The following is a 14,549-nucleotide window of genomic DNA, read 5'->3' as shown; positions in this document are numbered from 1 at the left end:
CAGCCATATTTGGGTGTTGGAGAGAGTAGCTGGTGTGTTTCTAAGCTGAAGAAGAAAAGTTTTTAGTCTGTCAGCGGAAACACTTCCTTATACCTGCACGGAGCCTCATCCTGTTCACCCCTCCCAGCAGCATTTACAAGAAGTGACTACGTTTCCCCGAAATGAACAAAGAGGAGGTGAAACCAAACTGCCTTAGCCCTCCCCTTATTGGACATGACAACATGATCTTATGTGAAGATAGACACAAACGTTTAATAAACAGATAGTAAAATATCATATGATATTATGTCCATGAATAGTTATGACAAGCCTTACTAATCACTCTGGGGCAGGGGTGTCTAACTCATTTTAGCTCAGGGGCCACATGGAGGATAATCTATTCCCAAGTGGGCCGGACCGGTAAAAATATGGCATGATTAAAAATAACGACAATTTCAGATTGTTTTCTTTGTTTTAATTTGGTCCAAAATAGTACAAGCACATTCAGAAAATGTATACATCACAAATAATCCTATTGCAAAAACACTTCAAATAAGTCGAAAATTGTGCAAAGTGTGCAATTTCAAGAACAATACCTCAGCGATTGGAACTTAAACTTCGTCTCAGTGTATCTACAAAGGCACACAACTTTGAGTCTCAGCCTATCTGAGATTGAACAAAATACAAACATCTCTTCTAGGTATCAAATACTTAATTTTGTCATTTCCACATATTAATCCTGGGCTAACCAAACCATACAAACTGAGGTAGAAACTATTCAATAAGGTTGAGTTACTCCTTGCCTTGTAGGCTACACTATTTATTGATAGAAAAATAAAAGCTGTGCATCAATCAAACTTATGAACTGAAGTGACTGACATTATTATAGTAAATCCCACACGATTCACTTTCATTAAATCTCCACAGAAGACATTCATGTTCACATCTATATCAGAGTGCAGTGTCTCATGCAGCATTTTTAAGTGGGGTTACCCACTGTTTATTTTACTCCTGAAACCTGGCATCTTTTAGCTTTCACAAGTGCATCAATATCAGGCGTCACATCCTGAGTGGCAGCCAATTTCAGAATTTCAATCAAGTGCTTGTGCGTGAGCTTTGAGCGCAGCTTTGTTTTTTTTTTTTTAATTTTTTACAATACTGTACTTCACAAAATCATCTCGAGGGCCGGATTAAACCCGTTCGCGGGCCTGATCTGATACGTTTGACACCCCTGCTCTAGGGGGGGGGGGGGGGGGGGTGTCAGTCAGACATGTAGTGGAAAAATACTGTGCTTACTTATGCTGTTTATCTGTGACCGTACATAACCTCAGTCACACTGACTTCAGGGTTCCCACTCTTTTCCATAGATCCTTTTCCAGGACTTTTCCAGGACATTTCAGCGATGATGAAGTTGGTATGACAGTCTGTGATCTTGTGACACCAACATGAAGTGTAGTCTTTAAAGGCTTTAGTGATTTTTAACCCTTAAATGTAATATAAATCAAGTATCTCCTCTGAAAATAACTCTGTGAGTCATGACTGAAGAAGAAGGCGTGAATCTGTACATTAGCCCTCGCACCCAGCTGTATTACAATGCATATACACAAGTAATCACCAACAACTGCTTTCTTCAATTCTAACAGTTTAATTAACAAAGCCACATCAATCAAAATCAATTAAACTCAATCAACAACAGCTATTACAAGCTAATCTAAAGCAAACACTATGGAATGAGGTGTGTAGTTGTGTGTGTGTGTGTGTGTGTGTGTGTGTGTGTGTGTGTGTGTGTGTGTGTGTGTGTGTGTGTGTGTGTGTGTGTGAGAGAGAGAGAAGGCAAGATGATGGTGTGGACGTGTGGTCACCTCACTTGTAGGATGGCGGTCACCGAACAAAGACGGCCTTCTGGCGTGGTATGATTTCGTACACCAGGGGTGTCAAACGTACGGCCCGCGAGATGATTTTGTGAAGTACAGTATTGTAAAAAAAAAAAAAACAGACAGGATTTCTGATCTTTCGGCAGATTTGGACAGCCAATTGAAGCACAAAGTAAAATCATTTATTGCGTTTTCAGTTGCAATTGATGAAAGCACGGACATTACAGATGTTGCGCAACTGGCCATATTCATTCGCGGAGTTGATGACACTTTGACCATCACAGAGGAGTTTGTGGAGTTGGTGCCAATGATGGATACCACAACAGCGGCTGATATTTTCACCGCCCTCATCGGAGCATTGGACAGGGTCGGAGTGGACTGGTCCCGCGCTGTCAGCCTGGCTACAGATGGTGCGCCGTCAATGATTGGGAAAAAAGCGGGTGTTGTGACAACATTCAAAGAGAAAGTGCAGACTGCAAATGGAGGACGTGATTTTTGGACTTTTCACTGTATTTTGCATCAGGAGGCATTGTGTTGCAAGTCATTAAAGATGGATAACGTCATGAAGGTGGTCGTCCAAACTGTTAATTTCATCCGATCGAGAGGCCTGAATCACCGTCAGTTTGACAGCCTTCTCAGAGAGAACGACCACAACCATGGCCTGCCATACCACACCGAGGTAAGATGGTTAAGCCGAGGTGCTGTGCTGAGGCGTTTCTTTGATTTACGAGGGGAAATTGAAGAGTTCATGGAAAAAAAGGGAAAACCAGTGGTAGAATTTCAGTCCACAGAATGGATGCAGGACCTTGCCTTTATGGTGGATATCACACAGCACGGGAATAACTTGAACAAAATGATGCAAGGGCGCAACAGAGTTGTCACACAGTATTATGACAGTATATGTGCGTTCAAGTTGAAGCTGTCATTGTGGGAGATACAACTCGCGGGTGGTGATGCTTCTCACTTTCCTTGTCTGAAAGATGTATGCGCGACCCAACATGCTGCACACATGAAGCGGTTCAAAGACAAAATAACAGGACTATTGCGGGAGTTTGAACAACGCTTTCAGATTTTTGGTGAACTGGAAAACGACTTCAAAGTTTTTTGCTCACCATTCACCGCGAATGCCGCAGATCTGCCCGTCAACATTCAACTTGAAATAATAGACTTGCAGTGTGATTCAGATTTGAAGGGCAAATTTGCCGCAGCTGGCTTGGACACATTTTATCAGAATCTCTTGCCAGGTTACCCCAACTTGACAGCCCTTGCTGAAAAGGTGTTGTGCATGTTTGGAACCACATATCTTTGTGAGCAAGTGTTCTCTGTAATGAACATCAATAAAACAAAGCTGCGCTCAAAGCTCACGCACAAGCACTTGATTGAAATTCTGAAATTGGCTGCCACTCAGGATGTGACGCCTGATATTGATGCACTTGTGAAAGCTAAAAGATGCCAGGTTTCAGGAGTAAAATAAACAGTGGGTAACCCCACTTAAAAATGCTGCATGAGACACTGCACTCTGATATAGATGTGAACATGAATGTCTTCTGTGGAGATTTAATGAAAGTGAATCGTGTGGGATTTACTATAATAATGTCAGTCACTTCAGTTCATAAGTTTGGTTGATTGACATTTTTCATGCATTGCACAGCTTTTATTTTTCTATCAATAAATAGTGTAGCCTACAAGGCAAGGAGTAACTCAACCTTATTGAATAGTTTCTACCTCAGTTTGTATGGTTTGGTTAGCCCAGGATTAATATGTGGAAATGACAAAATTAAGTATTTGATACCTAGAAGAGATGTTTGTATTTTGTTCAATCTCAGATAGGCTGAGACTCAAAGTTGTGTGCCTTTGTAGATACACTGAGACGAAGTTTAAGTTCCAATCGCTGAGGTATTGTTCTTGAAATTGCACACTTTGCACAATTTTCGACTTATTTGAAGTGTTTTTGCAATAGGATTATTTGTGATGTATACATTTTCTGAATGTGCTTGTACTATTTTGTACCAAATTAAAACAAAGAAAACAATCTGAAATTGTCGTTATTTTTAATCATGCCATATTTTTACCGGTCTGGCCCACTTGGGAATAGATTATCCTCCATGTGGCCCCTGAGCTAAAATGAGTTTGACACCCCTGTTTTAGTACGTTCAGAACACAAATCACTCACTGACTGACTGACTGAGAGGAAGAGAGAGGAGGCGGAGCTCTCGTTCAGTTCTCCGACGTGAATCACTGAACGAACTGAACGAGAGCTCCGACATGAATCACTGAACGAACTGAACGAGAGCTCCCGACATGAATCACTGAACGAACTGAGAGGGAGAGAGAGACTCAGAGCTCCTGTTCAGAATCAGTACACACAATCACTTTCACCAGTCAGTCAATGATTTGTACGATCATTAATTAATAACAATTAAGCTGGGTGTCGCGAAAATGTATGTGCTTGTTGTTATGAAGCTTTCAGTTTGCAAACATTATCATGAATGACAATTAATTTAACTTAATATAGGCTACATGCAGAAAATATGCATGGCAACGAATATATCCTGTACCAGAACAGTTATATTTTAAATTATATAAGCAGATTTTTAAAATAATAATATAGGCTAATTTAGGCTACTTTGTTGGCAAGGGCTGCTTTATTTAAACAAACTATGATTATATATTAGGCAGCTTTGTTTAATGTCTTAACTGTAGATGTAAATGCATGGCCATGCACTGTAATTTATGTTTCTCACTTTTATTTTTTATTGTTTTCATTTTATCTAATTAAAAATAATTAATAACCTAATATTTATTTGCGTACATCTTTTATTTGCGTAGTGAAACCTAAAATATGAAAAACGGGTGGTGAAAGTGATTGTGTGTACTGATTCTGAACGGGAGCTCTGAGTCTCTCTCTCCCTCTCAGTTCGTTCAGTGATTCACGTCGGAACTCTCGTTCAGTTCGTTCACTGAACGTACTGTGAACGGGAGCTTTGAGACACGAGATGGAAGAGAGGAGAGAGCAACTGAAGTTGAGAAATGAACGACTCTTTTCAGTAAGTGATTCAGTTCAGTTCGTTCACCCAGATGATTCGTTCGTTTTGAACGAATCGTTAATGACCGACACATCACTAACACAGACCTGCCAGCTTGCAAGTCGCGCTGCCCGACTCCGCTGCTCACTCTTTAACTTTAATATAGGACTCTTTCAATCAAAAGAGCGCTGCACAAGGTTTATTTATGGAACATTATACCACTGTTTCTGTAAATGCATGATTATGACCTCGTGAGGGAGAAAAGATGTGGAAAAAGTTGCGCAGCCAGCCTGGTCTGTGTCGCTGTCTTTTCCAGCACAGCGTGCACTCAGCTTTCAATACACACTGAATGGGGATGTGTTTTTAATCACGTCAGGTTACAGTGATAGTGGCTGCTGCACCCGCTGTAATGACGGTGCATGTTTCAGTATTTTGTACTGGTATATTGGTCCCACCGGTGTGTAAGACGCAGCCAACTTTTAAGACAAAAAAATAGGTATTAAAAGTGTGTCTTATACTCTGGATTTTACGGTAACTATTTTTCAGTAGAAATAGTAAAATAATCATTTAGAGCAGGGGTGTCAAATGTACGGCCCGCGGGCCGGATCAGGCCCGTGAACGGGTTTAATCCGGCCCGCGACATGATTTTGTGAAGTACAGTATTGTAAAAAAAAAAATATATATTTTTTTTTTAATAAAAATCCTTCCTAGCATTACATGGATTGCATTGACTGGCACTGATTAATTTGTCGTACATTGAACTACTGGACAATTGTGTGTAACTGGAAGTCATTTGGAATGTAACGTAAAATGAGCTGCTATTTTTCAATGAAAGAAACTGCTGTTCTAAATGTGTCCACTAGATGTCGCAATAGCAATTATGTTAAGCAAGCAAACTTTATACCGGGGCTGAGCAGGGAGCAAGTATAAACAGGTAGTACGGCTTGCCCGGAGCTACCTTGTCGTTCTGCCTTATACTTTCAACATTATGCGCTTTGGCACTCTCATTGCCCCAAAATGTCAAAAAGACGAAAAGTGGACACAGAGTGCAGAGTTTTCCAAGAAAAATGGTCATCGTCCTTTTTATTCACGGAAGTAAATGGGAAACCTGTGTGTTTGGTGTGCTCACAGCATGTTTCAGTGCTGAAAGAATACAACCTTCGGCGCCACTATGAGACCCTTCATGCTGACAAATACCACCACTTGCAAGGACAACAGAGAATAAATAAAGTTAATGAACTGTTGGCCTGTCTGAAGAAACAGCAGTCTGTGTTTAGTCACAGCAGAGAAATCAATGATGCTGCAGTGAAAGCCAGCTACCTTATTGCTTATGAAATTGCAACGACTTCAAAACCATTTTGTGATGGTGAATTTGTGAAGACATGCATGCTGAAGGCTGCAGAGCTCGTGTGCCCTGAAAAGCGTCAGGCTTTTGCAAATATCAGCCTGACAAGAAACACAATTGCAGACAGGATTTCTGATCTTTCGGCAGATTTGGACAGCCAATTGAAGCACAAAGTAAAATCATTTATTGCGTTTTCAGTTGCAATTGATGAAAGCACGGACATTACAGATGTTGCGCAACTGGCCATATTCATTTGCGGAGTTGATGACACTTTAGATTCTAAAAAGTATGTTGTAGAGAATGGAACACCACAGGGAAGTGTGATAAGTCCGATTTTATTTTCAATTATGATAAATGATATATTTGATAATATCCCAACAGATATAGGAAGGTCATTGTTTGTGGATGATGGAGCATTGTGGAAAAAAGGAAAGAATATACAATTTATTGTAAATAAAATTTAGAAAGGGATCAGTTTAGTTGAGAAGTGGGGATTAAAGTGGGGAATGACATTTTCTGTGGAAAAAACAAAGATCATGTTCTTTTCTCGAAAGAAAATTGGGGAGAATATTGGTTTGACATACGTTTTAATTTTGAATCTGAAATCCATTTGTTCAAAAAAACAAAACACAAATAACTGCATAATTGGATAAGATCAGGTATAGATAATCAAATGGACACATATAGTCCTTAATGTTGTTCCTTTATTTTCTCTCATCCAATCAGAACCAACCATGTACAATAATGAGGAGATCCGGATCGTGATGGTGGGGAAGACCGGAGCTGGGAAGAGCGCCACAGCGAACACCATCCTGGGAAAGGAAGAATTCAAATCAAGGTTCTCCTTTAAATCTGTGACTGAAGGCTGCGCTAAGGCGTATGGTGAGCTGGATGGACAGAAGGTTTCTGTCATCGACACTCCAGGTCTGTTTGACACCAATACTGACGCAGTGACGACACGTGCAAATATCGTCCGGTGTATGGCTTATGCTTCTCCTGGACCACATATCTTTCTGATTGTCATCAAACTGGAACGATTCACGGAAGAAATACAGAAGACGGTGGAGAAGATTCAGAAAATCTTTGGAGAGGAAGCAAACAAATACAGCATGGTTCTCTTTACCCATGGTGACCTGCTCAGAGGGCAACCTATTGAAGAGATCTTGAAGGAAAGCGAAGACCTGCAGGAGCTTGTGGCCAAATGTAACAACCAGTACCACGTCTTTGATAACAACCTCTCTGACAGTTCTCAGGTCACTGAGCTGCTCAACAAGATCAGAAAAATAACAGAAAAGAACACAGGAAACCATTACACCACTGAGATGTTTCAGAAGGTAGAGAGGGCGATTGAAGAGGAGAAACAGAGAATCCTGAAAGAGGAAATGAGGAAAGAGAGGGAGAAACTGGAGAATTTATCTAAATTATTAAGATCAGTTGGCGAACCACTTGATAATAACCTTTTACTGAATGAGATGATTGAAAAAATAGCTAGAAGAGATGCAGAGAACAGCCCTGCATTGTTCAGATATTTAATGGAAATCCTTCAGATAGGGTTGGAATTTTATCGTGTTTATAAAGGTGTGAGAGATTGAACACAAAATAACAGCTCAATATTGCTGAAATGATTCTTCAACATCATTACAATTTAAGTGTCTAAAACTGATCTGACTCTGCAAAAATGAATGTTATCTTTCACACGAGACACATGTTTGGTGAATCCTTGCTGCGAGGACAAACTTGGTGACAAAATAAACATCTTCCTGTGACTATTTTACATTCCCCCTGAGGTCAGAGGCATTTCCCCTACTATATTAAAAGGGTATTCTTTTACACAAATAATCGTTCTTTCATCATGATCTCAAATACAGTATAGCATTTAAGTTTTAAGTCAGTTAACATGTTAATAATGTCTTAATACCTTTACATTATAAAAAAAATACACATATTGTGTCATGTGGCTTCTTGCTGTTGTTAATGTTGTAAACATTAAGAGAAAGATCCTTAAGCGTTGATTAAATATTGTAAGTAACCCGGTTAAGGTTAGTTAAGAAATTAAGAGGTTTTCTCAATTAAATGTTGTTTGTTATTCTTTTACTGGAGGATGCTACAAATCTTGTTAATGTGTTAGAGCCAAAGTGAATAACCAAAATGTGCTTTCTTTATCATTTCAATAAAATGTTGTAACACAGTGTGTAGTTGTTGTTGTTTTTCCAAAGGGGATACGAGACTGAATCCAGTTTCATCAACAAAATAAAAGATTATTATTTCTGGACTCTTCTGTTTAACATCTACATTACTCCCACTAGCTCAAATTATAGAAAACAATTAAATAAGTTATCATAATTACGCAGACGACACACAGATCTATATTACAATGTCCTGGTTTGAATCCCCGTCTGACAGGAGCCTCTCTGTGTGGAGTCTGCATGTTCTCCCCGTGCATGTGTGGGTTCTCCCCGGGTACTACGGCTTCCTCCCACAGTCCAAAGACATGCTCGTTAGGTTAACTGGTAACTCTAAATTCCCCGTAGGTGTGAATGTGAGTGTGTTTGGTTGTCTGTCTCGATATGTCAGCTCTGTGATTGGCTGGGGAACAGTCCAGGGTGTAACCCCGCCTCTCACCCAATGACAGCTGGGATCGATTCCAGCCCCAGTGACCCCGAATGGGAAATGCAGTACTGATAATGGATGGATACCCATGTGAATTCCCACATTGACACATTTGAAAATGAATGTATTGATCATATTTTGTAATATTAATCTGAATCTAAATCTGAATCGGAGTAACTAGCAGACAAACTAAAGATTTTTGATAAATTCAGTGGAGTAAGAAGTATTTTTTTTTGCCTTTGAGATGAAGTTTAGTTAAAGTGACAGCAAATAGAGAAACACTAGGTTACTCCCTGAATAGAGAGAGAAGTCAGTAACTCAAAGAAAACATGAGTGAAAAACAAGAAGTGAAAAAATATATACATATACAGTGGAGGAAATAATTATTTGATCCCCTGCTGATTTTGTAAGTTTGACCAATTACAAAGAAGTGAGCGGTCTATCATTTTTATGGTACCTTTATTTTAACAAACAGAGACAGAATATTTTAAAAAAGGCCAGAAAAAAACATTGTATAAAGTTATAAATGAATTTGAATTTGATTGAAGGAAATAAGTATTTGATCCCCTACAAACCAACTCCTAAAGTACTCCTAATCACTGCTCATTATGGGTAAAAAAGACACATGTCAACAGAATCAATCTTTTCCTTTCCAACCACTCCACCACCATGGGCAAGACCAAAGAACTTTCAAAGGACATCAGGGACAAGATTGTAGACCTGCACAAGGCTGGAATGGGTTACAAGACCATCAGCAAGAAGCTTGTTGAGAAGGAGACAACTGTTGGTGCAATTATAAGAAAATGGAAGAAATTTAAAATAACCATCAATCGCCCTCTGTCTGGAGCTCCATGCAAGATCTCGCCTCGTAGGGCAAGGATGATCATGAGAAGGGTGAGGAATCAGCCCAGAACTACACGGGAGGAGCTTTGTAATGATCTCAAGACAGCTAGGACCACAGTCACCAAGAAAACCATTGGGAACACACTGTGCCGTAATGGATTGAAATCCTGCAGTGCCCGCAAGGTCCCCATGCTCAGGAAGGCACATGTACTGGCCCGTCTGAAGTTTGCCAGTGAACACCTAAATGATTCAGAGAAGGCTTGGGAGAAGGTGGTGTGGTCAGATGAGACCAAATTCAACTCTTTGGCATAAACTGGAGTTGTTGTGTTTGGAGGGCGAGAAATGCTGAATACCAACACAAGAACACCGTCAAGCATGGAGGAGGAAACATTATGCTTTGGGGCTGTCTCTCTGCTAAGGGTACAGGACAACTTCACGCATTGAGGGGCCGATGGATGGGGCCATGTACCGTCAGATCTTGGACAAGAACCTCCTTTCCTCAGCCAGAGCACTGAGGACGGGTCGTGGATGGGTCTTCCAGCATGACAACAACCCGAAACATACGGCCAAGGCAACAAAGCAGTGGCTCAAGAAGAAGCACATTAAGGTCATGGAGTGGCCTAGCCAGTCTCCAGACCTTTATCCTTTAAAAAATTTGTGGAGGGAGCTGAAAGTTCGAGTTCCAAAGTGACAGCCTCGAAACCTTCAGAATTTGGAAAAGATCTGCAAAAGGAGAGGACCAAAATCCCTCCTGAGATGTGTACAAACCTGGTGACCAACTACAACAATCGTCTGACTTCTGTGCTTGCCAACAAGGGTCACTCTACCAAGTACTAAGTCATGTTCTGCATGGGGATCAAATACTTATTTCCTTCGATCAAATGCAAATTAATTTATATCTTTATGTAATTTTTTTTCCTGGACTTTTTTTTATATATTCTGTCTCTGTTTGTTAAAATAAAGGTACCATAAAAATTATAGACCTCTCACTTCTTTGAAATCTGGCAAACTTACAAAATCAGCAGGGGATTAAATAATTATTTCCTTCACTGTATATATATATATATTATTGAAAAGAGAGAAACATAACTCAGTCTGAACATTGGTTTATGACACAGTTAGGTCAGGGCTATAAAGGCAGTTTTATTTCACTTGGACTTTGTCCATTTCAGAAAAAGTAGCAATTTTGTTGCTGCTGGGAGGGGTGAACAGGGTGAGGCTCCGTGCAGTTTTAAGGAAGTGTTTCCACAGACAGACTAAAAACTTTTCTTCTTCAGCTTAGAAACACATCAGCTACTCTCTCCAACACTCAAATATGGCTGTCAGTAAAGGTAAGTCATTTAATTTACAAAGTAGCATACACCTTGTATCTAAGTTAATTTTTATAGAGGGACCATTACATGATTCATAATGCACAAATATTAAACCGTTCTAAAGGGGCTAAAATTGAAAACATATTTCTCAAATCCTCAGAATTTCTAACAGGCTGGGGGATGAAATCCAAAACTCAGTTTGTGTTTGTCTTTAACGCAGCCAATTCTCTCTGATATGAATTTAATGGGAACATTAATGGAAACATCTGCAGTATGATTCAACAGCATGGAGCGTCTAAAACTAACCTGTGACGCTCTCTCAAAGAATTTTAACCAGAACTTATCATCTTAAAAAAAAATAGAGATTTATTGTATTAGACTGGATTCGTAGTATGGTGTAGTTTGTAAAGTTAAAAAAACATTGACAGATTTAGAAATATTAGAAATACTTTTATGATAGTAGTTAAAGGCAGGGTTGGTCATTTTCTCCAGATACACTTTTTAAGATTTTGGTGTAAATTGTCTTTAGGTCCTGACAGACATTAATAACTCAGGTTCTCTGAAAAAGGAACAGAGAGAAAATCTGTCATCTGTAGCAGTTGTTAGCCTGTAAAAACTTTCAATCAATCACTCAATCTTTATTTGTATAGCGCCAATTCATAACAAGTGTTATCTCAAGACGCTTTACAAAAAGCAGCTAAAAGACCTTACTTATGACTATATTACAAAGACCCAGCTTAATCCATCATGAGCACTTTAGCAAAGCAGCAAATTTTGACCAATGTCTGCCACAAGGTACCAATCTGATGAACCAATCACGCCTCCCTGTCTCCCTGCTCGTTCTCGACCCCATGACTGCACGAGCCCACACTCAAAGCATGAGCTGAGGTCCGCTTCTGGAGCAACGGTGCTTGTGCATGAAAGTGAGGGGGCGTGGCTTTAGAGGGAGCACAGAGGGGAGGGGTGCAGACGGCGCACTGAGGGAATGCTACTTTCAAAATTATGCTAGTTTTAGAAAATGACCAACCCTGCCTTTAAAGTAGACATTATTAGTGGAAATAGAAAAGGGGGAAAGGATATTCATTAGTGTGTGCCCATGCACTAGAGGTTGGGAAAAAAAATTATTTATGTAAAAATCTAGATTTTTAGTTTCTGAGATTTTAAATAGATTCATAACTTCCAAAAATCAATTATTATTGTTTTGTCCAATCAGTCACTCCCTGCTAAGTGCTAATGCTAGCTCTTTAACTCTGTAGAATGCCAAATGGAGCAGCAAGAAATTCAGCCAGTCTCACAGATGACTGGAGTAGATCCTGAAGTATATGTACTAATTCAAAAATAGACTTTGAATCATGAATCCAGAATCATTTTGAATAGAAAATAGATTCTCAATCAAATCGTGACACACTCGAAGATCCCTCACATGGGCCACCCCGGTCAAAGAAGTCTGGACCCCCCACTGCACATGTTGCGTCATATCATTTAGTTTGGTTGTATCTTAATGTAGTGTGCCATCAGTAATGTATTTGTGACCATGAGCTTTTAGCTTGTGAGTACCATGAGCGCCCTCTGCTGGGGCCCCTGCAGACATGCGTGATAAGCCCCGTGCCCTGTTGCCAGGTTACACTCTCCGTGGTGAGTTGACTTATTAAGAGCTCCGCTAAAAAACAATGAAATAAGTCAGTTTTTCTGAGTAAAAGTAAGTTTTATTAATGTGCCATGTTTCAGAGATCCTCTTAAAATAATTATCAAAGACTTTTGTGGTGATATTGATTTGTTTTAGTTGAGTTATTTCAACTCTCCATGTTTTTATGCTTTTCTAGCTGAGTTTCAGCTTCATCATTTGTTGTCGTGGTGTAGCTGACTTCACCAACAGTTAGCTTGATTTTCTGCTCTCTGTTTGAGTAAATACTGAAGCTTACTACCAAAGAAGTGGCTGTGACAGAGACCTACATTTTATATACACGTTAAATGTTTGTCCTGTCTGCATTATCCTGTCCCTGTGTGAATGTTAGAGCTGTTAACCACCAAAGTGTCTGTGTGAGCGTGCTCATCTTTCTTCTGTTATTATCAGAATAAACGGCTGCTGGTGCCAAAAGTGAGTTTTTATACCTGGTTCATCATAACACAATGGTGAGTACACAACCAGTACACTTTGTATTTAAAAAAGAAAAGAAAAGAAAAGAAACTAAATGCTTTTTGAAGAAATACACTTTTGTTGAAATGACGTACATCAGGGAGTAAGAACAACACAAACGAGCATCAAGAGGAGGAAACAATGTCAGTAAGAGATAATGAACGGCTTTAAGTCCGATCGGACACACAGGTGCTGACAGGAAGTGCACAGAGGCAAAGCACATTTTATTAAATCCATATATGTCGTCACGATCATCAAAAGCATCAACGTCTCCTGACACATCTCCTTTATGGTTTGTCTCACACGCAGCTCCAGGAATTCTTTCACTGATCCTGAAGAAAATACAAGAGTTTCTTTTCCATTCACCGTATTCTAAGATATTTCTCTAAACATTAACGACACCATCTGTGCTGTGCTTTGGTCAAAATAAAACATGAATCAAGCCCCAGAGCAGGTTTGTGACCCTGTATAAACCAGCTCTCTCAGAACGCTCTGTGTGGGTGGAGATATGAGGGGAGGGTATTGTTTTACCTGAATCCAACTTGTGATGTCACAAGGAGAGAAAATTTGAAACGGAGAATTTTTGTCTGTGTTGTAAGACTTATGCAGACCACAATCAAAGGACTGGATGGGTTTATTTCACATTTTGTGGGTCGGTAGACACTCAGGTTACCCAAGTGGATTTTTCATAATATGTCCCCTTCAAGAGGAAGAAACCTCGAGCAGATCCAGACTCATGATGAACAGCCGTCTGATGACACTGTGTCCAAGCTGGAAAGTGTGATAGAGGGAGATTCAGGAAGAAGAGAGACAAACAGAGCAACAACAACAACAATGAATAAAATAGATTTAAAGCTACAGTGTCAGTAATAATGGTAAAAGTATGTGTAGTATTAGCAGTAACAGCTCAGTGTGATAATAGACTGATCAGTCAAATATCAACAACTGTAATGATGAAACGAGGAGGACTGATTATATTCATTATAGAGGATCATTTATTAACCCCTTACTGTCCCCATTATCATATCTACTTCTGACATTAAAGAGTCTAAAATATGTTATGGTATGAATTTCAACTTTATGAAGTAAATATATACGATTAAAAAACAAAACACATTAAAAAAAAGTTTTTTGTTTCTTTGCTCTATGAAACTTGTCATTTATTGCACATTTCAAGTTTACTTTTTCTTTAAATTTTATTTTATTTACCATTTTGTTTTGCACTATTTAGAATTTATTACTGTAAATATTGTTTATCTTATTTTACCTTATTTTATTTTATCTTATTTTACCTTATTTTGGTTGTATTGCACCGTGGGACGGAGACAAACACAATTTCAATTCCAATGTATGTCTGGCATATTTTGAAATTGACAATAAAGTTGACTTTGACTTCTTGACTTCAATGAATCCTCTTGATCA

General features: G+C 39.3%; 2 protein-coding genes and 1 long non-coding RNA gene across 3 annotated transcripts; all 3 read left to right on the top strand.

The window, feature by feature from the left end:
• The first annotated feature begins 364 nt into the window (after positions 1-364).
• LOC136178918 (general transcription factor II-I repeat domain-containing protein 2A-like) lies at positions 365-3,327 on the top strand. The gene is made up of 2 exons (XM_065953353.1): positions 365-386; positions 1,853-3,327. Exons 1-2 carry the CDS (start codon positions 365-367, stop codon positions 3,325-3,327), a joined length of 1,497 nt encoding a protein of 498 aa, XP_065809425.1.
• A 3,540-nt stretch (positions 3,328-6,867) lies between these two features.
• Positions 6,868-8,285, top strand: LOC136178969 (GTPase IMAP family member 9-like). The gene has a single exon (XM_065953540.1). The coding sequence runs from the start codon at positions 6,959-6,961 to the stop codon at positions 7,814-7,816; it is 858 nt and encodes a 285-aa protein (XP_065809612.1). The 5' UTR covers positions 6,868-6,958; the 3' UTR covers positions 7,817-8,285.
• A 2,570-nt stretch (positions 8,286-10,855) lies between these two features.
• LOC136178971 (uncharacterized) lies at positions 10,856-14,527 on the top strand. Its single transcript, XR_010666285.1, has 2 exons — positions 10,856-13,123; positions 13,437-14,527. It is a non-coding gene; the product is annotated as an uncharacterized lncRNA (long non-coding RNA).
• Positions 14,528-14,549: the final 22 nt, after the last annotated feature.

This window comes from Labrus bergylta, chromosome 4 (genome assembly GCF_963930695.1).
Source record: "Labrus bergylta chromosome 4, fLabBer1.1, whole genome shotgun sequence".
Lineage (NCBI taxonomy): Eukaryota > Metazoa > Chordata > Actinopteri > Labriformes > Labridae > Labrus > Labrus bergylta.
Note: the sequence above shows the minus strand (reverse complement) of the source record. Positions and strands in the feature narration are given on the sequence as shown.